This window comes from Gossypium arboreum, chromosome 11 (assembly GCF_025698485.1).
Source record: "Gossypium arboreum isolate Shixiya-1 chromosome 11, ASM2569848v2, whole genome shotgun sequence".
In the NCBI taxonomy this organism is placed as follows: Eukaryota; Viridiplantae; Streptophyta; class Magnoliopsida; order Malvales; family Malvaceae; genus Gossypium; species Gossypium arboreum.
This window is the reverse complement of record NC_069080.1, coordinates 137,092,028-137,112,381: the sequence shown is the minus strand read 5'-3', so window position 1 is coordinate 137,112,381 and position 20,354 is coordinate 137,092,028. Positions and strand designations below refer to the sequence as shown.

The 20,354-nt window shown below is 31.4% G+C and overlaps 3 protein-coding genes across 4 annotated transcripts; 2 read left to right on the top strand and 1 right to left on the bottom strand.

Moving 5' to 3' along the window:
• The first annotated feature begins 804 nt into the window (after positions 1–804).
• Positions 805–3,695, top strand: LOC108472466 (HVA22-like protein j). Its single transcript, XM_017774003.2, has 7 exons — positions 805–1,135; positions 1,242–1,298; positions 1,427–1,525; positions 2,279–2,335; positions 2,480–2,543; positions 2,789–3,001; positions 3,375–3,695. The coding sequence occupies exons 2-7, from the start codon at positions 1,267–1,269 to the stop codon at positions 3,465–3,467; spliced, it is 558 nt and encodes a 185-aa protein (XP_017629492.1). The 5' UTR covers positions 805–1,135; positions 1,242–1,266; the 3' UTR covers positions 3,468–3,695.
• Positions 3,696–5,314: 1,619 nt separating this feature from the next.
• On the bottom strand, positions 5,315–9,756 carry LOC108472472 (transcription factor E2FA-like). The gene is made up of 14 exons (XM_017774010.2): positions 9,352–9,756; positions 8,252–8,444; positions 8,051–8,104; positions 7,862–7,947; positions 7,663–7,751; positions 7,492–7,546; positions 7,242–7,294; positions 7,103–7,153; positions 6,949–6,997; positions 6,806–6,871; positions 6,639–6,715; positions 6,286–6,514; positions 5,972–6,038; positions 5,315–5,840 (listed from the first exon to the last, which is right to left on the bottom strand). Exons 1-14 carry the CDS (start codon positions 9,589–9,591, stop codon positions 5,710–5,712), a joined length of 1,440 nt encoding a protein of 479 aa, XP_017629499.1. The 5' UTR covers positions 9,592–9,756; the 3' UTR covers positions 5,315–5,709.
• A 5,989-nt stretch (positions 9,757–15,745) lies between these two features.
• On the top strand, positions 15,746–20,243 carry LOC128279212 (disease resistance protein RGA2-like). Of its 2 annotated transcripts, XM_053022407.1 has the most exons (4): positions 15,746–19,442; positions 19,665–19,721; positions 19,929–20,018; positions 20,153–20,243. In XM_053022407.1, the coding sequence occupies exons 1-2, from the start codon at positions 15,996–15,998 to the stop codon at positions 19,665–19,667; spliced, it is 3,450 nt and encodes a 1,149-aa protein (XP_052878367.1). In that variant the 5' UTR covers positions 15,746–15,995; the 3' UTR covers positions 19,668–19,721; positions 19,929–20,018; positions 20,153–20,243. The 2 variants fall into 2 exon arrangements, with proteins under 2 accessions (XP_052878367.1, XP_017631466.1); XM_017775977.2 differs by having other exon boundaries at positions 19,929–20,174.
• The last annotated feature ends 111 nt before the right edge of the window (positions 20,244–20,354 follow it).

Below are 20,354 nucleotides of genomic sequence, written 5' to 3'. Positions count from 1 at the left end.
ATAAATTTAATTTGTTCATGCAATAAATATATATATGTGTGTTTACAATTTAATTCATGTGTTATATGTGTTCTATGTCATATTTGAACGAGCATTAAACTTTCAAGCTAATACCTATACTGATAAAAGAGCTTGACCAATACAATACTAATACTTTGAGGATTTAATTAGAACATCTTTAAGTTTGACAGAAAACTCAAAATATGGGTCATTATGTGAAGTGTATATAGATTTCAATTTGATTTCAAAGTTTTAGAGTAGAGTTTATTTTATTTTAAAAAAGGTTAATTTGCACCAAAGGTCCCAAAATTATTGTGTATTATATGTTGGTCCTTAAACTTTAAAACATCCTAAAAAATCTTTAATATATCAATATTTTGTCATTCAAGTCCTTTTGTCAGCCTAGTCCTCAATTTAGTAGTTAAATGTTGATTTGGACATGATGCAAACCATTAAAATTTGTACGTTTAATACATGTATTGACAAGTAAAACTATTTTTTGACACGTCAGATCTAACTTATCCAGATAATAGGTATACACTTGTTTGCAATTTGATCCACGTTTTAGTACACTCCACATCAAATTTGAACTAATATTTAATGCCCAAACTAATGATTAAGCTAATAAAAGGACCTGATTGATACAATATTGATATTTTGAAACTTAATTAAAACATTCTAAAATTTGAGGACCAAATTATAATTTGACCCATAATTCAAGACCCCATTGCAATTAACCCAAAAACAGAAAAAATATGAATCCCATAGTTTGTATTTATTATAACAGGTACAGATAATAATAACATATAAACTATATTTATATGAACAATGATGCCAAACATATTTTCCTTTGATCTCAAGTTTCATCCATCCCAAAAGAAAAACCCCTTACTCTTTGCTTTTTCTCTTTCTCTGTCGGTCACTCAAACACATTTTCCTTGCACGAATCAAATACATCTCATCATTTTTAATTTAATCCCATAGTTTCTTTTAGCTTTTTCAATTTTATCCCAAATTTTCATTCAAAAGAATCTTGACAATCATTGCTTTTTCGTCAATTTGTTTCTCTTTTTCTTCTGCTCCATTCTTTCTTTTTGCAGTGTTTTTGGGTACTTTAAAGCTACCATAGATCAAGGTACTTCATTCATTTATTTATTTATTTAGCTTACCATCTGTTTCAACAGGTTTGGAAATCTGGGTTTGGCTTCTTTTTTATGAAATATTATTGGTTTTTTTTCCAGGAAAATTTTAAGAAGGAAAGAAGAAATGTTGGGTGAATTCATTACTAGAGTGCTTGTGTAAGTCACCTTTTTTTTTTGGTTTTATTTTAATTTTCATTGGTTTTTAAACTATAATTAAAGTTTAGTTTTGATTTCTGGGTTTTTGTTGATCATTTGTAATTTGTGTTGATTTTGGGGTGTTTCAGGTTGGTTCTTGGATATGGATTTCCAGCTATTGAATGCTTTAAAACAGTGGAGAAGAACAAGGTTTCAATTGAAGAACTCAGATTTTGGTGTCAATATTGGTATAGAAACAAGTCTTTGCCTTTCACATTTTCTTGCATTTTTTTAGTTATTTGCCTAAGACGTCCCTCTATTATTGAGAAATGATCAAATTAGTCACTCTACTATAAAATGGATTGATTTATTCACTATACTGTTAAAATGAATCAAATAAGGTCAAGTTGGAATAGAGTTAACATATACTGTTTAACATAGTGAATATTTTAAAAGTTTTTATGGTTACTAAATGAAATCTTTTATTTGAAATTGAATTACGATTGAAAAAATAAATTTTAAGATATTTTATATAGTAAATGTTAGCTATGATACAGTTTGGCCTTATTTGTTCCTTTTTAATAGCATATGGACTAAATTGATCCATTTAATAATAGAGGGATTAATTTGATCTAATTTTTATAATACAGGGACCTCCCAAGTGTTTTAACCCTTTTATCATTGATGCACAGCATTTGGTCAATGTATTATTCTTATTATTATTTGTTTCTTTATGATTGTTTTGATCCTTCTAATCTTGAGTAATTCAACCTTGGGTTCTGGTCTTTCCAAATAAAATACATTTTAATTTAATTGTGATTAAGCTTCTGAATTAGTCAAACTTTGGCTAGAAAATTGTTTGTCTTTTTTATCAGGAAAGCTAGAAAATTGTTTGGACTATAAATTTTAGTTAAGGGGCAAAGTGCGATTTTACCGTTGTGTTAGTTTGAAATTTCACAAAATTTGAAAGGATTATATGACAATTTTACCTTTTTTTGCAGGATCGTGGTGGCGCTTTTGACCGTATTTGAGAGTATTGGTGACACAGTGTTTTCATGGTATACAGAGCCTTCTAAACTGTTATATATATATATAAATTATGACGCCATAGACGAATATAATACGAAAACATGGATTAATAAGGCTATTTTTATATGATTTTTTGTGTGGATTACTGATGTTACATTTTAACTGTTTTCAAGGTTACCTATCTATGATGAGCTGAAGCTGGCACTCTTAATCTATCTATGGTACCCTAAAACCAAGGTAAATATCAAAAGCTCATGATATGCTGCAAAGTTTACGTGTTTTGACAAAATTTGAGATTTCGTTCGGGTTTTTCTATTTAAATATCCGAGCTTAATTATCAGCACCGTTGATGTATTATCAAAATTTGCCAACGCATATTAATGGTGTCATGTTTTGACTAAATCAAAACGTAAGGAATTTTCCTTTGCATTTTCTGCAAAACTTGGAACTTACCAAGAAGGTATTTGGTGTTGGTGATGAAGGGAACTAGTTACGTGTACGACACATTGTTGAGGCCATTCATGGCGAGACATGAAACAGAAATGGAGCGTAAAGTGGAAGAATGGAGGGCTAGAGCATGGGATTTTGCTTTGTATTATTGGCAAAATTGCACTGACTTGGGGCAGACTAAATGGGTCGAAATGTGGCAGATCTTGTCTGGTCAATCTTCCAGGTTAAAACAACAAGGCAAACTGGTAAATCTTCAAAGCCCTTTTCAGACTTGTTGGTTCGATTTGATCATAAAAGTCAACTCAAACAACTTAAACCCATAATAACCCAAACCTAAAATGATCAGAATTCAAAAAAATTTAAGTCTGTAATGATTGTGAACTCAAAATTGACCCCAGAAAACGAAATGACCCGTAATCTGAAATGACCAAAATATCCTAACTTAACCCGAGCTTGATTGATCAAACCTAAATCCAACTCGATCCACATCTACATGTAGGTCTAAGCTAAATTGTTTATAAAACTATGGTTTATCAATGGTGTGCTTACATATATATGGTGTATAGCTTGAAATGATTAGCAGTTTGAGATTTTCTAATTCTTCAATGGTTTCTGTAGACAAAATTGGAAGACTTACAATTGGACTTCGACGAGGACAAGCGGAGCCGTCGGAAAATAGCCGGAGGGAAAAATCATAAAAGTCGAACCTGATAGTGACTCCAAGCTCCAACAGGCTTCTTTTTTCTTTTCTTTAGGCTAGAAACTCAAAGCAGGGCTCATATCAAGCTCAGTTGTAAACAATTTGAAACAAGCAAACACACTTTGTAAAAAAGAAAAAAAAAAACACAGATTTGCAAACTCAATAGAAGAAAAAGAGAAACACAGAATTTGTTTCTTGAATAGGTAGTGTGAAATTCAATTTATTTATTATTTCTTTTATTTTTGGTCCTTTTGTAATATTAATTATGTTTGTATAAAAGTTTTATTATTATTAGGGCTCCTCTATATTCTACTATTTTTAATTATTTTAATTCAATTTGATATAATCTAATTTTTTATGTGTTAAATAATTGCATGGGATTTGATTGAGAATTAATGAATATAATTTGACTAGATTTTTACTTAATTTTATCTATGTGATTGAATAATAATAAATAAAAATAAAATTTTACATCAACACTTTGGTAGCAATTAATGGTGTTATTAATTTATATTTGTTAAGAATATTATAAAATCAAAGGATTAAATTTTAATTTTAACATTATAGTAGAATTAAAATCATAATTAGACATATGAAGCAAAAGAATGATATCTTTTGAGTGAGGGGCATGAAATAGATGTGGTTTGGAGGGAGAACACAAAGTTAAGGGTGTAATCATTAGCGGAGTCAAACCTAAATAATGTTAAGTTTGAGTTTGGCTAAAAATTCAAAGTTTAATATTTAATTTAAACTCGATCGAATATTTATTTTTAAGTTTGAATTAGTTATGTTCGTTTTTTAATTTTGCACTCAAACTTGGGCTTAATAATTAAATTTAATATTAATAATATATATAGGAACAATAACATAATTTAATAATATAAAAATATGAAAAGATCAATATGAGTCACAAACTGTTTGAGTCTAGTACTACTAAATTTGGATTTGACTCGATTGATAGTTTGCGTTTAAACTCAACTGAATAATTATCGAGTCAAATTTGATTTTTTTTCAAATTAAACTCGAGTTTAACACTAATATCTCATTTACACCCTCTACTCAAGGTCAAGCGCAACAAGGCAGTAGATGGGGTTCGAAGGAGTTTTTCGGTTAGGAGAGTTAGCTTTGCGGGGACTTTGACGGTGGGTGTCATGGAGTAGCTGGGAGTTGAGCAAGACAATATTTGCTTATGAATAGATTCATAAAGGTGTAATTCAACCGAGTTCAACCAGTAAAAAGAAAATAATAGATCAAAATTTAAAGTTTAAAACTCAATTCGAACTCATATCAAGTTTACTTTCAAAAAAAAATTTGAAATTTGATTCGACATAAAAATCAACTGATTTGTTTACCTAGCAAAAGATGAACATGATTCTTAAACTAAACCCAAGGTTTTTGAAACTGGACCGATGATCAAACTAATCAAGTCACTGCAGTCCAACCGTTTTGATTAAATAAATCATTAAGAATAAAAATAAATAAAAAATAAAAATCTGATTTAACCACCAAGTTCAACCAGTTTTTGTCCTGTACAATCGATCCATACCGATTCCCAAACTAGTCGGTTCAAACAACCTTGACTAAACCTAAAAAACTATTTGTGTTCAAGTTCGGATTTCAATTGGTATTTTCAAATACTAGTTCAAAAAAACCCCTTAATGTAGACTTACAAACCACTCTTAAGTCGGACATTAAAGTATTCAAATTCGGCTTTCTCAATAGCTCAAGCTCGGCTAACCAATTATTAAACCAAATTCCACTAACATTAGCAAAAACAAAACTTGAAAATTTCAACTATGAATATGTTAGAGATTAAATTCAACCACAAAGTGAAAAAACTTGAAGGAAGCAATAGAAGTAGAAAAATAACTGGATTCCTATAATCATGTGATTATTTATAGATGCCATGGTCACAACCTCAAATATACAATGGATCGAATTCGTACAAACAACAAGATTGATCCAATGATTATCATCTCGATGCACCAATTCTACACATCTACATTTAGTAAGGCTGCTTTTTCGATTTTGATATGTAAAAAACTAATGACTAATTAAGCAACTCAGATCAAGAAAAGGATGATGTTAATGTGCATATATAACCAGATTAGATGGACCAGAATTCTGATACCGACACTTTTTATTTCTATAACTAAAACCATGGGATAGAAAAATAGCTCAACCCTGGAGTAAATTGGAATAACCCCTAGCTGGCATTTGTTCTGCAGAATTTGGTCAGGAAAATAATCTTGCCTATCGACTTGATTTAAAATCAGAAGATGGAACTTCGGTCATTCTAGAAGGTGGAGTTTCTGGCCTTGGGGTACCGACCTCAGCCATTCCGAAGTCTGAATGAAGCAAATCTACTCCGCTCCATTCAACACCTGTCATTCTAGGAGTTAAGGATCACACATTCACCTGTTGTACCTCTGAATGTATAAATAAGTTTGTGTGTGCATTTTCCTGCCTATGGAGGGTTAAGCAGATAGATTAGCTAAACTTTATAGAAGGATACAATCTGTCTTCCACATATCTGTAATGCTAACATCGGCATCTGATAGAAGCCAATAATCCGCATCATTCTGAAAACAAGGGCAAGAAAAGTTATTAGTCAAAATTATCAATTTTGGTACATGATGAAGTCCTAGGGGGAGAAAGGTGTTTGAATCTTGGACCTTACCCTCCTAAAGAGGGGTAACCAAGGCTTCTAATGAATTATTCCAGATTACCTAAATTCATAAGTGATCTTTGAAATGAACCACTGTCCATATATTTGATGTTTGTAAAGCTTGGCTAGTATAATAACTGGTCAAGAAAAATGGCACTTACGTCAATATCCGATGGAACAATTCTCATCATTCCCCCAACAGACTCTTGTGAAGCATTTATATCAGAGCAGATTTGATGAGTTTGCTGAGCCTGCGGTTCAATCTCCTTTCGGATGCTCACTGTATTGACCAACTCAACTTGGTTTTCATTAGAGCCAGAACTTGAAGCAAGTGGGAAACTCAGAGGTGGTTCAACACCATTCATCTCTTCAAACTTCTCCTCAAATTGGCTGAGGAAGCAACAATAGAAAAGAAAGACATTAAAACAACCTATCTTGTTATCATCAATTAGACTTATTCCAAAAGAACATGAATGGATAAATGGTTTAAAATATGTAAAGAAGGGAATAACACCTGACTAGGTAAACATCAATCGGACCCATTGTGCTTCTAAGGATTATCCTGTATCTCCTTTGTCGATAATCAACATCCTGTAATATATAGGAGCAATACCACAATGCGTTTAAATCATGAAAGTGGAAAATGGTAATAACTCATTAAATTTCTCTATGCCATCTTACTTCATCAGGATCAGGTACTTCGAGAGTTGTTCCATGTGGAGCTTTAATTGCTATCAGGGTTTCATTCTGCCAAAACCAAGGTGTCTTGAAGATTAGTATCAAATGCAGAAAATCATTGCATTAGAGGCATGAAATAAACGAACCTGAAAACAAGGTATACCCTTGATGTCCTCTTCAGTCACAAAAAGCAACCTGAAACAGTGTGAAGATATGTAAATGTATAATTTTTTTGCAAACAATTAGCAGTTAAACTTCAATTAATTGGATCACAGTGCAAGGCAGACAACAAAATCTTACTTCTGATTGTTCTCATTCTCACTCAAATCCCTCAACCTTTCCTGCATTTCTCTGAAATATTTTAGAAGCATCAGCATTCCTAAACAGGTTCAAGTTAGTAAAAGTTGCTACTTTAACAAGAGAATAAGTCATGCACAACCTTATTTGATCATCTAATCTCCTCTCTTCCATGGAAAGGTTCTCAATTTCCTCCTGCATTAAAGAATAGAAATTAAGCTCATAGGTATGAGAAATAAACAGCACAAATCAATCAATCGGCAGGGATTGAAAATTCTCTTGAAAGTCATTACCAAAAAAAAATAGAAACAGAAAACATTCTAATGAACCATAACAAGAAAGTTTGTTGGCTGGATGTCAAAGAAAAGAAAATTGACATTACTTTCACGTACCTGTATTACAGAGACATCGCCATCTGTTTCTCCTGGCTTTGAAGCACCAACACCCCTAGTAAATTTGATTAATCCTCAAATAAGTCTCACATTTTTCAAAGGTTAACCAGAATGACAAATCAAATTAAGACATCAAATTCTTGAAAAATGATTAACATCATCAATAATTACTTCCACTGTATTCTGTTTTTGAACTTCTTTTCGATAAGACCAATGCCCTCCAAGACATTTGTTATATCATATATCCTCCTCTTCTGCACCTGTTACAACATTTACAGGGAAAAATAAAGGACAAAAGAACCCTTTAAGTAACATTAAAAAATACTCAACAAACACCCAATCATACATAAGCTCACTAGTATGTCATTACCTCCAATGTTTCTGCAGCCCTATTTAGGTCAAGGATACCATCTTCAGCATGCTTCATCAGATTGACAAACTTCTTCGTCAACAGACCTAAAAATGGTGACTGCATTATTGTCGTTCTCACCATCCATAGAAGGTTAAGGAGCTAAAACAGACCATGTTAAAAGAAAAAAGAATGGGTAGTAAAGATTACCTAGAGAACTGTCATACCGGCAGCTGCCAGCAGGTGTAAGAGGAGATGGACAACCTGCCAATTATCATATATAATGTCAGTGATTCCTCTTCTACAAAATCCATGTCTCTTAATTCAAGCAATGAAGTATTGATGATAGAGCTGTGGAGTGAATCATAAGTTTCCTTCTATGGACTAAACCAGTAGGAAATAGTCTCGCACCAGCATTTGACACAGGTGTTTGAGGCATTGATTTGTTGGCTTTTGAGGTCTTTGATCTATTATTTATCCTTCCTCCTTTAGCAGAAACAGGTGTCTGGAAGGGACTGTTGGATATGCTGGTAACTCCTGGACTGCTTGTCCATTGGCTAGACTCAACTTCATTTTTGTCTGCTGCGCTTTTCCTTTTTAATTGCTGAGAAAAATCAGCAATATTTCAAAGTAGTGCCAATGGCAGGCAAAATTACAAGGTCCCTTAGTATTTGTGCTTGGTTATATCTACGTTAACAACCAATTGAATTGAAGAAAATAAAATAAAAAAGAGCATACGTTTAACAGATGCATATGTACGAGAGCTTGTATAAGAAAACTTACTGTTAGTCATAAGAACCATCAGAAATGCTTCACTACTTGAAGACAATAAGAAAAAGGAATATAATATACGAACATAATTTTGCCCGACAAACTATCAGTCATATTATACATAAGGGGGAAATATGGATATCAACTGAATCATTTTTCAAACATCCATCAAAGACAAAACATCAAAAGACTAACACCCATCAAGCTTTCTTCATATGGAGCACAGCATTAAATGGTTGGCTTTAAACCGAGAATGGAGTAGCATAACATAACCTTCCTCTCTTACCATAGCATTTATATTACATAAAACTAACATACTATCAATTGCAATTATATTTGATAGCACTAAAACTTAGTTTTCTCAAATTAAGGCATCAAAATGTTCAAGTCATCAAGTTTTGGACACTGGATGAGGCCAGCATTCCTTAAATTTCAACTTAGTTCAGCAAACGAGCACTTTAATCATCAAATATATCATCAAAAAAGGGAAATAAATCACATATTAAAATACAGACATCACAATATCACTGCAGAAACAAATAATGCTACTGATAATTTATCCCCTAAGAAACTTACCCACCATGAAAAGTTCTATTTATGAACAGATCAAAAGATCACAGAAAAAAATTAAGCAAATGACATTAAGCGTTAAATGAGAGTACAATTCTCATCGAAATTGAAATAATATACTACTAATTACATGATAGCCACCATTTTCAAAAGAGAATTTTTGAACTCACTGGAGATCTCACAACAATTGCTTCAACTTCTTGATCGGCGACGATTCCATGACTCTTACTAGATGAAAATCTGTGATAATCATCGGGATGAACAAACGGCGGCTTCGTCGAAGCGAAGGCCAGGTGACGACGTATTGGCGGAACAACCGGAGGAATCGTCGAAGCTGGTGTTGTTGAAGCCGTAGGAGGATGTTGATACGGCAGCGTGGGACCATCGGAGGCTCCAGCCCCGCCGGACATGGAGGTTTATGATTTCTAGGGGAAGGAGGTGGGGGTATAATTGGAATTGGGGGAATGGGAAGAGAGAGAAAGTGAGGGTTTTAGTTTAGACGTTAGAGAGAGAGTAGAAAACGAGGGAAAAGGGAGGGAATCTTTTGTTCGGATAAATGTGGAGGGAAGCATTTTGTATATAATTAGCTAATTTCATTTGTTTTTACCCTTTTGAACTCTTATCTTTTTCAACTGTTCAATTTCATCCAAAATAAGATTCAAATATATATATAAGGGTGAAAGGACTACATCAAATTAGTCCTTTTATTATTAAATGGTTAATTTAGTCTATGAACTATTAAAAGGACTAAATAAAATCAAATTATAACAAAGTTAACATTTGTTGCATAAAAATGTATTGAAAATTGTTAACTCATTAATGTTAAATTTGTTACCGTAAATGTTAATTTAGTTATAATTTAATATAATTTGATTTTTTTAATAATACAATAATATATTTGATCTATTTAATAATCGAGAGACTAATTTGATGTCAGTCTATATTTTAGAGACTTCCTAAATACTTTAACCCTTATAAGTTGACTCTATTTCACTATTCATTTAATATTAAAATTAATATTTTATAATATTTACATATTTTTATAATTAAATATAAATAAAATATTTTAATTAATAAATAGTAAATCAAGTTGTATTAAGTTTGCCCAAAGCAAATAATAATAATAATATCTTATCAATGAATAACTTTCAATCGACCAAATTGAAAGGGCTACATTACTCTTGGACAAATGTATAAATCAAGCAAGTAATTATATTTTTATTGTGTCAAATAATAAAATTTATTTTTCAATTTATGTCTAAATAAGTTTTTTATAGTTTTATTTGTATTTAGATAAGTTTATGGTTTTTTTAGATGTATAATTGGATAAATTCTAGTGAAATTAAAAATAACATTGGTGATGAGATTAGTTATTGTAATAGCGAGATTGAATACCGTAGTGATGTGATAATAATCAGTGTTGGATATATATTTGGATTCAATAACAATTGTAGTAGTGAGGTGAGGCTAAAAATGGATAAAACCATCTCTTCGATCCCTCTTAAATTCAATATTGTGCAAATTGGCCCTTCTAAAAAAATGGAGCAATTTAATCCCTATCAATTTCAAAAGTGAACTAAGGACAATTAACAATAATGTTAATATTTTTTGTCACTCGTATATAATTTTGATTAGTATAATAACAAATTCAATTCATACATAATGTGTAAATGTTGCAATCTGATTTTGTTAAACTAGAACTAAATTGACAGAATGTGTAAACTTTTAGGGCTAAAGTTGTTATTATACCAATAAAAATGTGCACAGATGACAAAAATATTAGCGTTGTGATTAATTATCCTTAGTTGCTCAATTTCGAAATTACCAATGATAAAATTGCTCTAAACTTTTTAGAAGGACCAATTTGCTTGATATCAAAATTGAAGGGACCAGAGAGGTGTTTTCACCTTAATTTGATTATTAAGGATGTTAAATTATATTTGTAAAATGAAAGATTATATTTAACATTAAATAATATAATATATACTAAATTTGCAATCATGGTAAATAATAAATTTATTAATAAATATTTTTATTAATTTTTATTTATTATTACATATCTACTTATTTAGATTTAATTCATATAAAATTTGATTATGAAAATTATATATTTTTGAAATTATTATAAACTCAAAATTCTATATTTTATATAAATGAAAATAATAAAATATAATAAAATTATTTATATTAAATAATAATTAAAATATATTTATGATAATAAATTTACATGTATTTAATATATCATTATATAAATATTAATTTATAATATCTTTAATTTTATAAGAATTAAATAATTAAATTTATAATTATCATATGATATGTACTTATATAACACCTAAAGAAGGTTATAGTGAGAAAACAATCTCATTGCAGGTTAAATTTTTAAGAAAATCTTTTATATCCAGTTTGGTGCAATTGCATCAAATTCAAGTTATATCGGTTCAATTCGGTTGTATTTTTTATCCATTCATTATAATTTAGTTTAATTCAATTTTTATTATAGATTTTATAATTATTTTAATAAAATAAATTTTATTTTACAGCTTTTAAATATCACTTGACAAATTTTCAAAGTCTTTTTTTTATAGATATTTCTTAAATTTTTTAAGTAAATAAAATAATCAAATACTTTTATGTAATATTTTTAAAAATTATATATATTTATTTTCACTATATTTAAATATAAATTGTTTATTTTATATTATAAAAATAAATTTATTTATAAATTAAATAAAGAATAGGATTTGATTCGGTTTTGGATAATTGTAATTTTTTAACTTGTATTCCATAAACTGTCTAAATACCTTGATTTGAATCAATTACAAAGGAGCAATGACATACAAAGGAGCACTAACATGTTTAAAAGAAGCAGAACAAATTATATTTAGGCTCTCTTTATATGGACAGTGAGATTAGCTCTAATGAGATTGAAAACATATATAACAATAATAAGATTAGGAACTATTCCACACCATCTTGAATTTTAGCTCTAAAAAATACCAAAAAGAAAAGAGAGAAGAAAAACAACTATTTTTTGTCATAATGATTCTTTTGGTCCTCCAACTTTATAGAAAAAAGTTATTTCAACTCTCCATTTAATTTTTCGTTTATTTTAGTTCTTAAACTTGCAATTTTTGTCAAATCACCTCAAAATAGGTAAAAATTTTAACTTTTTTTTATTTTGCTGGTGTGACATACACGCGGATTGCTACGTATATGCCACATAAGCAATTAATTATTTTTTAAAATTTTTATTTTTAAAAAATAATTAATTGCTAACGTGACATACACGTTGTGATCGATCTGTATGTCATGTCAACAAAATTAACAAATGTTTGCTTTTTCACCTATTTTGGATGGTTTGACAAAAAAAAAAAAAGGTAAATTCAAATACTAAAAGAGAAGGAAAATAAATGAAGGGCTAAAATAATTCTTTTATAAAATTGGAAAGCCAAAAAAGTTATTATACTTTTATTTTTCAAAATAAAAAAAATTTCCATTAATAACACTTTAAGCATAAGTGCATCTTGCTTCGTGATTGTTCTTTCTATAAATTCACCATAATCATGTTAAACAAGTAATTTAGCGAGGTTAAGTATTGTAACAGTGAGATTAAAGCTAATTGTAGAATATATATTTGAATTCAAATGTAAATATACCGATAAAATGAGAATAAAAAATCACTATTAAAGCGGAATTAGATGCCCTCATCGATGGCTTTTGGCTTGCTCAATATCTTAAAGCTGATAATGTCATTTTTGAAATAGATTGTGCTAGCATTGTCAACCGCTTTAGTTTTCACAAGGAGGACATAATGATCCTTGATCACCGCATCAAGGAAGCTCGCAAGATGCTTGATTCTTTTGTTTCCGCTGAGGTCAAATGAGTGAAATGTGGTTGTAACAAATTAGCCGATTCTTTTGTAATTGGGCTCTTTCTAAGTGTTGTAATTTGTCTTTTGAGATGGAATATCATAGCGATATCCATAACATTGTAATTTATGATGCAACTTAATTTGAGGTAGTGACCTTCAGGTCCTTTCTTTGTAAAAAAAATACATGTATATGTAAAATAAATAATTAAGAACATGTTTAAAAATAAAATATCCTAAATAAACAAACCAAAATCATCCAACTCACAATAAACAATTTTATGTGTAATAAAATAATTAAATAGATATAAGCACCGAAAGCAATCTTCATGTTGTATCTCGTGAAAGGATTGTATGAAACAGTGATACTACGTCATCTGTATCCCTTTTCCAATAGTTTTATGCCACATCAGCATTTTCATCCTGAATTTCAGCATTTTAATCCTGAAAAAAATCAAATCCAAATTAAAATCCTGAAATTTAAGATAATAATATTGATGTGGCATAAAACTATTGGAAATGGATAATATATTTGTTTCATACAATCCTTTCTCGTTGTATCTCACAGTTTGTAATCACCCTTAATATTAAGTCCAAAATGAAATTAACTTTTCTTTTGTAAGCAATAGTGGTAGAGTTAATTTTTTGTCCGAATTAAATTATAAATTTTATAATAGTATATCTTTATAACTTTTAAAGAGTTAAATTAAATTTTATAATTTTTGGAGGATCAAAGTGTAATTTTATTATTAATTTAAAATTTTATAAATTATAAAAAGTGTAAATTAAAAATTTACCATTTTAGGAGTTTCTACTAGGCTCCGCCACTAGTAGGCAACTTGTCAAGAATGACCATGCAAGCTATAACAGAATGTTTTGGGATTTGTCAAATCAACCTCTTACATTTTATTTTGATATATTGTATATACAAATAATTATATTAATCTAATGTCAAAATAGATATATGTATGCATTTCTTTAAATGTATACAGTTGAATCAAAATTAAAGTTTCATGTATATATATATATAAATATATATATGACCCACAATTCAAGTTTCACGTGGATAATTACACCAAATCAAAATTTATGTATCAAATTACATATTGAACCAAAATTCATGTATAAATTTAATGTTTTTCCCTAATAATAAACAAATCAAAAGATTCGACCCTTTCGTAATAAATATATGTATATTTAAAAGAAAAATAAAATGCTACTACTATTAATAACAAATATGTCTTGACTCGTAAGGAATGGTGGTTAAAACTCTTGTTAATGCCTGTTTGACACGGATTCAAACAATATTACCTCCATCCCCACTCTTAATATTGTATAAAAAATTAATAGCAAATGTATTTAACATACCCATTAATATAAAAACATTAATAATAAGAGTGATAATACTATAGAATGAAATATTTTTATGTATTAATTATATATTTATTTGGAGTATGATCCTACTAATTTGAGCTATTTATGGTTCTTTTTCTTGTAGGGACTAAATTGAAGGTAAAAGAAAATTTGAGGGCAAAAATCGTGAATTTAAAGATAAATTGGGCCAACATGCAAAGTAGGAGAGAAGTGGTGCCGAAAATGCAAAGTGTGGAAGACTTTTGGGGCAAAAATACAAAAGAAGAGATTTTATAGCACAATACTCTATTTTAATTCTAATTATATTAGGATAATTATTAAGGATTATTATTTAGATTTAATTTTAGCATTTATCTTAATTTATCATTTATTACCTTTATTTATTTGTATTTATCTTTTAAAATTTAATTAGGAATAGACTAGATTTTCTAGTACTATAAATAAGGGATGGAGTGATACAAATTTCACTTATCTTTTTTTTTGTAAACACTCCCCCCTCTCAAAAAACCTAGCCTTGGTTCTTTCTATATTTTTTAATAAAATTTCCATTACCATTATTTTCATTTCTTTTTTCCCAAAAAGTATGAGCCAATCACTTAAAAGCCGGGCTGGAAATTCTCCATAAGAAATTTTTTTCTCGACTTTATTTTTACTATTTTGATTTTAATTTTTGAAATTTCAATTCAATTTTTAATTCTGTTTTTATTTTTTATTTTTTTCAGATTGAAACTCTTAAATCTGTCTTTTTTTTATTTTTTTCAGGAACGCAGGTTTCTTGAGCAAGACTCTACTCGGGATTTCAAGAAACAAGTATTTGTACAAATTCGATCCCTGAATATTTGACCCTATTTCATTTATACTATTTTTTTCATTATTTTATAGAGAGGAAATTTTGCTAAGTACTTAGGTGGGAAAGGTGGACATGATAATCATTTGTAAGTTAATTGACTTTGATTCAAAAAATTTTAAATTTGATTTAGTAATTATTAAATAATGTTTAAATTATCAATTTAGTTAGATTTGAGTTTAATAATATTTGATTCTAATTACTAGTGAGTTTTATTGAATTTTTATTTTATATATTCAACCGAAGTTCAACTCAAAAATAAAATATTCAATTTAAGTTAGAACCGAACCGAACCTCAGTTACACTAAGTACGTGGGAAGAAGCTTTAGAAAGACTTGAATGCATGGGCCTCAATCTAAACACCTTGGATTCCATGGGAATTCTCTCTTTTTTCTCTTTTCTTTCATAGCTTTTTCATTAATTTCAATTATTTGTACGGCTCCACATTGTGCAGAGCACCTCAAGTGTCATCATCCCAACTTTGTCTCCATTGAGAAATTTGTGTCAACCAGTAAACATGGAGGGACCATTTCCCACCAATCAAAATTACTTTTTATTTAATTATACTACTTGGTGGGTGGATGGTAACATCCATAAATATACTTTAGTCTCTGCGTGTATGGATCCACACCCGCGTTTCATCTTGTCGGAATCATTCTCATTTTAATCCTCCTCTTGCAATAACCAAACACTTCTTTGCTTGATTTCAGTTTGAACCAGCAATGGCCGAAGCAATTGCTTTCGACATCGCCACAGAGCTCATTACTAAGTTGAGCTCTCGTGCGCTCTCTCAAGTCAGACTGTGCTGGAATCTCAAACATGACATCGACGACCTCGCACGCACTGTCCGTACAATCAAAGATGTGCTTCTTGACGCAGAAGAGAAATCGGTGACCGACAATCTCGTCAAAGTTTGGCTTGAAGAGCTGAAAGATGTACTTTATGATGCTGGCGACTTGCTCGATGATTTCTCTACCGAAGCGTTGCGGAAAGATCTAATGGGTGGGAACAAGCTGACGAAAGAGGTACGCCTTTTCTTCTCAAGCTCAAACCAGTTTGCTTATGGTTTCAAGATGGGTCCGAAAATTAAGGCCATTAAAGCGAGATTAGCTTCAATTGAAAGTGAGGCTAACACTTTTCGCTTCATTCCACGTGATCGTCCCGTGGAAACCTCTTTCATGACTAAAAAGAGGCAGCAAACGCACTCTTTTGAGCGTGAAGATGAAATAATAGGGAGGGATGATGATAAAGCAGCTCTTCTAAAACTCGTGTTAGAGTTTGAAAGTGAAGAAAATGTTTATATCATTCCAATTGTGGGGTTTGGAGGGTTAGGGAAGACTGCTTTGGCTCAACTTGTCTATAACCATGAAAGGGTCAAAAATCATTTTGAGTTAACGATGTTTGCGTGTGTTTCGGATGATTTTGATGTGAAAGTTATTGTAGCAAACATTATCAAATCTGTGGCTAATAAAGCGCCTGATCAAAATCTTGAAATGGATCAATTGCAAAAACAACTTCGAGATAAAATTGATGGGAAAAAGTATTTGCTTGTATTGGATGACATTTGGAATGAGGACCCAGGAAGGTGGTCTAGTCTAAAGAAGTTATTGATGGGTGGGGCTAAAGGGAGTAGGATAATAGTAACTACTCGATCTCTAAGAGTAGCGGAGATTACTAATAAATGTCAATCTCATGTTTTGAAACTGAAAGGCTTGTCTGATGATGATGCTTGGTCTCTGTTCAAAAGGATAGCATTTGATCAAGGATATGTAGACTCAACAAGTTCAGCCTTTGTGGAAGTAGGGAAACAGATTTCAGAAAGGTGTGGTGGGGTTCCCTTAGCCATAAGGACGATAGCTGGTACATTATCTTTGAAAAAAACTGTAAATGAGTGGCATTCTTTCAAAGAAAATGAACTTGTTAAAATATCACAAATTGAAGGAGATATTCTACCTACACTTAAGTTGAGTTATGATCATCTCCCATCCCATTTGAAGCATTGCTTTGCTTATTGTCGACTGTATCCAAAAGATCATGAAATTGATGTACAGACTCTTGTTCAATTTTGGATTGCACAAGGTTTCGTAAAGCAATTGAATTCAAGTCAATCTCTTGAGGAGATTGGGTTTGAGTGTTTTAAAGATTTAGTTGATAGAAGTTTCTTTCAAGAGGTAGAAGGAGACTTGATGGAAGAAATGAGATGTAAAATGCATGATTTAATGCATGATCTAGTTGAATCAGTAGCAGGGATGGAGAGTAGTATTATAGATTCAAATAAAATTGCAAGTGATGTTGGTGAAAAGTGTCGCCACATATCAATTAATCCTTCATTAATTCCTTTGTTTAAGGGAAAAAAGTTACGAACTTTGTTACGGTCTCCATGCATAGAAACTCTAAATTTGAGCGAAGAAACTTGGGATTTTATAATTGCAAATTATAGATATTTACGTGTATTGGAATTGAATGTTCTAAATTTTAAGACAATTTCACCCTCCATTTACAAGTTGAAACATTTGAGGTACCTTGATCTTTCTTGGAATTGCGATCTTAAGATTCTCCCAAAGAGTATTTGCAAGATTCAGAATTTGCTAGCGCTGAAACTTGATGGTTGTTTTGGGCTTCAAGAACTGCCAAAGAAGATTGAAAAATTGGTGAATCTTACCCATCTTGCGTGTTTTCATTGTGATGCTTTAACTCATACGCCACGTGGAATAGGGAAGCTGACTTCACTTGAGACGTTAAGCGCGTTTGTAGTGGATAAAGATGGGTCCCATGGTGGTGCAGATCTAAGTGAATTGAGACTGCTTAGCAACTTAAGGGGAGGGCTTAGAATATCAAATTTGGGATTCGTAAAAAATGCAAAAGAGAAGTTTAAGGCTGCTAATTTGAAAGAGAAGCAACATTTGAGATCTTTGGTTTTAGAATGGAGTAGTCCTTTTGTATGTGCTGGTCATGATGACAAAAAGTCACTTGAAGACCTCCAGCCCCATCCTAATTTGAAGGAGCTCTGTATTGGAGGATGGAGGGGTGATGCCAAGTTTCCAAGTTGGATTTCTTTGCTCACAAATCTCGTCGAAATTACCATAAATGATGGTAATTTCAAACGTCTCCCGTCCTTTGCTCAATTGCCTTCTCTTAAAGGGCTGAAGATATCTAATTGTACTAAGCTGGAGTACATGGATGATAATAACCCAAAAGGAAGTCAAGGAGAGCCACAATTATTCTTCCCGTCGCTTAAGCATCTTACGCTCCTGTACTGCCCGAATATGAAGAGTTGGTGGAGGATGACAAAACCAATCGATGATGATTCCAAGGAGGACGACACAACAGTTATGGGAACATCAACCGTGGCATTTCCTTGTCTTTCCTCTTTAGCAATTTTAAATTGCCCTTTGACTTCAATGCCGTTGTATCCTTCACTCGATGGTTGCCTACAATTGGGGAATACGAGTTCAAAGCCGTTAAAGCAGACCATGAAGATGAACATCATTAGCACGACCCCATCAAGTTCAACCTCTTCTCTTCCTCTCTACAAATTGAAATCTTTCCATGTAGAAAACATTGAGGGATTGGACACTCACACGCTAGATGAGTGCCTGCAACATCTCACTGGGCTTAAAACTTTAGAAATAAGGGCTTGCAAGGAGGTTGATTTAGAGAGATTACAATGGGAACCCCTTAAGAATCTCTCTTGTATGGAGATTGATAATATTCCAAAGCTGGTGTCTCTCCCCACTTGGCTTCGACATCTTGTTCAATTGAAAACATTACGAATTCTTCAATGCCATGGACTGAGGTCACTCTTTCCTGTGTTCCAACATCTCACTTCACTTGAAGACTTTTTAGTATGGGACTGCAAGGAGCTGGAGTTATCTGCAGCTGGCATCCAAATATTCCAAGATCATACAAGCCTACGCAATCTATGGCTGGTAAATATTCCAGAGTGTCGGCATCTTCCGGAGTGGCTTCAACATCTAACAAATCTGCAAGAGCTCTATCTCATTGATTTACCCAATTTAACATCGCTTCCGGACGAGATGCGTTGCCTAACCAATTTGGAAGTTTTACATATAGAAAGAGTTCCTCAGTTGGAAGAAAGATGTCGGAAGGACATTGGCGCTGATTGGCATAAGATTGCTCACATCCCCAAGATTCGGTTGTATAATGAGGTTGGTCCGTCCTTGTTATTTATTTATTTTGATGACCATATCTTTTTTTGAAGGAAAAAAAGAGTGGTATATAGAATCTCCAAGTGAGGGGTGTGATGCCATTTTTCATTGAAGTTGGATACTGTTAATTTCCTTGTTAAAATATTATTCATTTGAAATCCCTTTGTTTTAATCCTACTTTTTACTTATCATCTTTCATAATATTTTTGCTGATTTGTGCAGTAAGGCATTGGAGAAAGGCATTTGTTAACTTCAATCATTTTATATGCATAAAAAGAGGTGCTAATTTATCTAATTGCTTTTTACTTTTAAATCATAATAATAACTTGACAATTGCTTCTAATAATTTAATTCTAAAAAATAATTGATGTGGAGAGAGAGGCCTATGAGGCCTTCAAAATGGTTGTACTATATGCTCTGCTTTGTTCGTTTAAGCACTTACCTATGCTATTGGAGGCATTCAAATTACAATATTCATTGATGCAGGGCACTCTTTTAGCTGTTTGGAATTCCAGCCAAATTTGTTATTGAAGGTCCAACAGGAAAAAAAAGGAAGATGCTTCAGAATATTTGGTGGTGAGGTTGAAGTTGATAAAATGTTTCATTATTTATATATGAACAGAATTATACTAAACACAAATATGTGCAAATATAAGGCTGATAATAGTGGGATTTGTAACATATTCTATGTTGGCATTTATAATTTTCAGGTTCATTGTTGTTTTTGGATGAGTCGTTGTTCAAGCATGACAATTGCCAGACATATTGCATTTAAAAATTTATTATTCCACTTTACACAGAGCTTATTAAGGGCTTGATCCATAGTAGGAACACCATCTGAGTGTTAAATGTTGATTTTCACTTCCATAGCTAAAATGATTTAGGAGAGAATTTACTTAATTGTACAAAAGT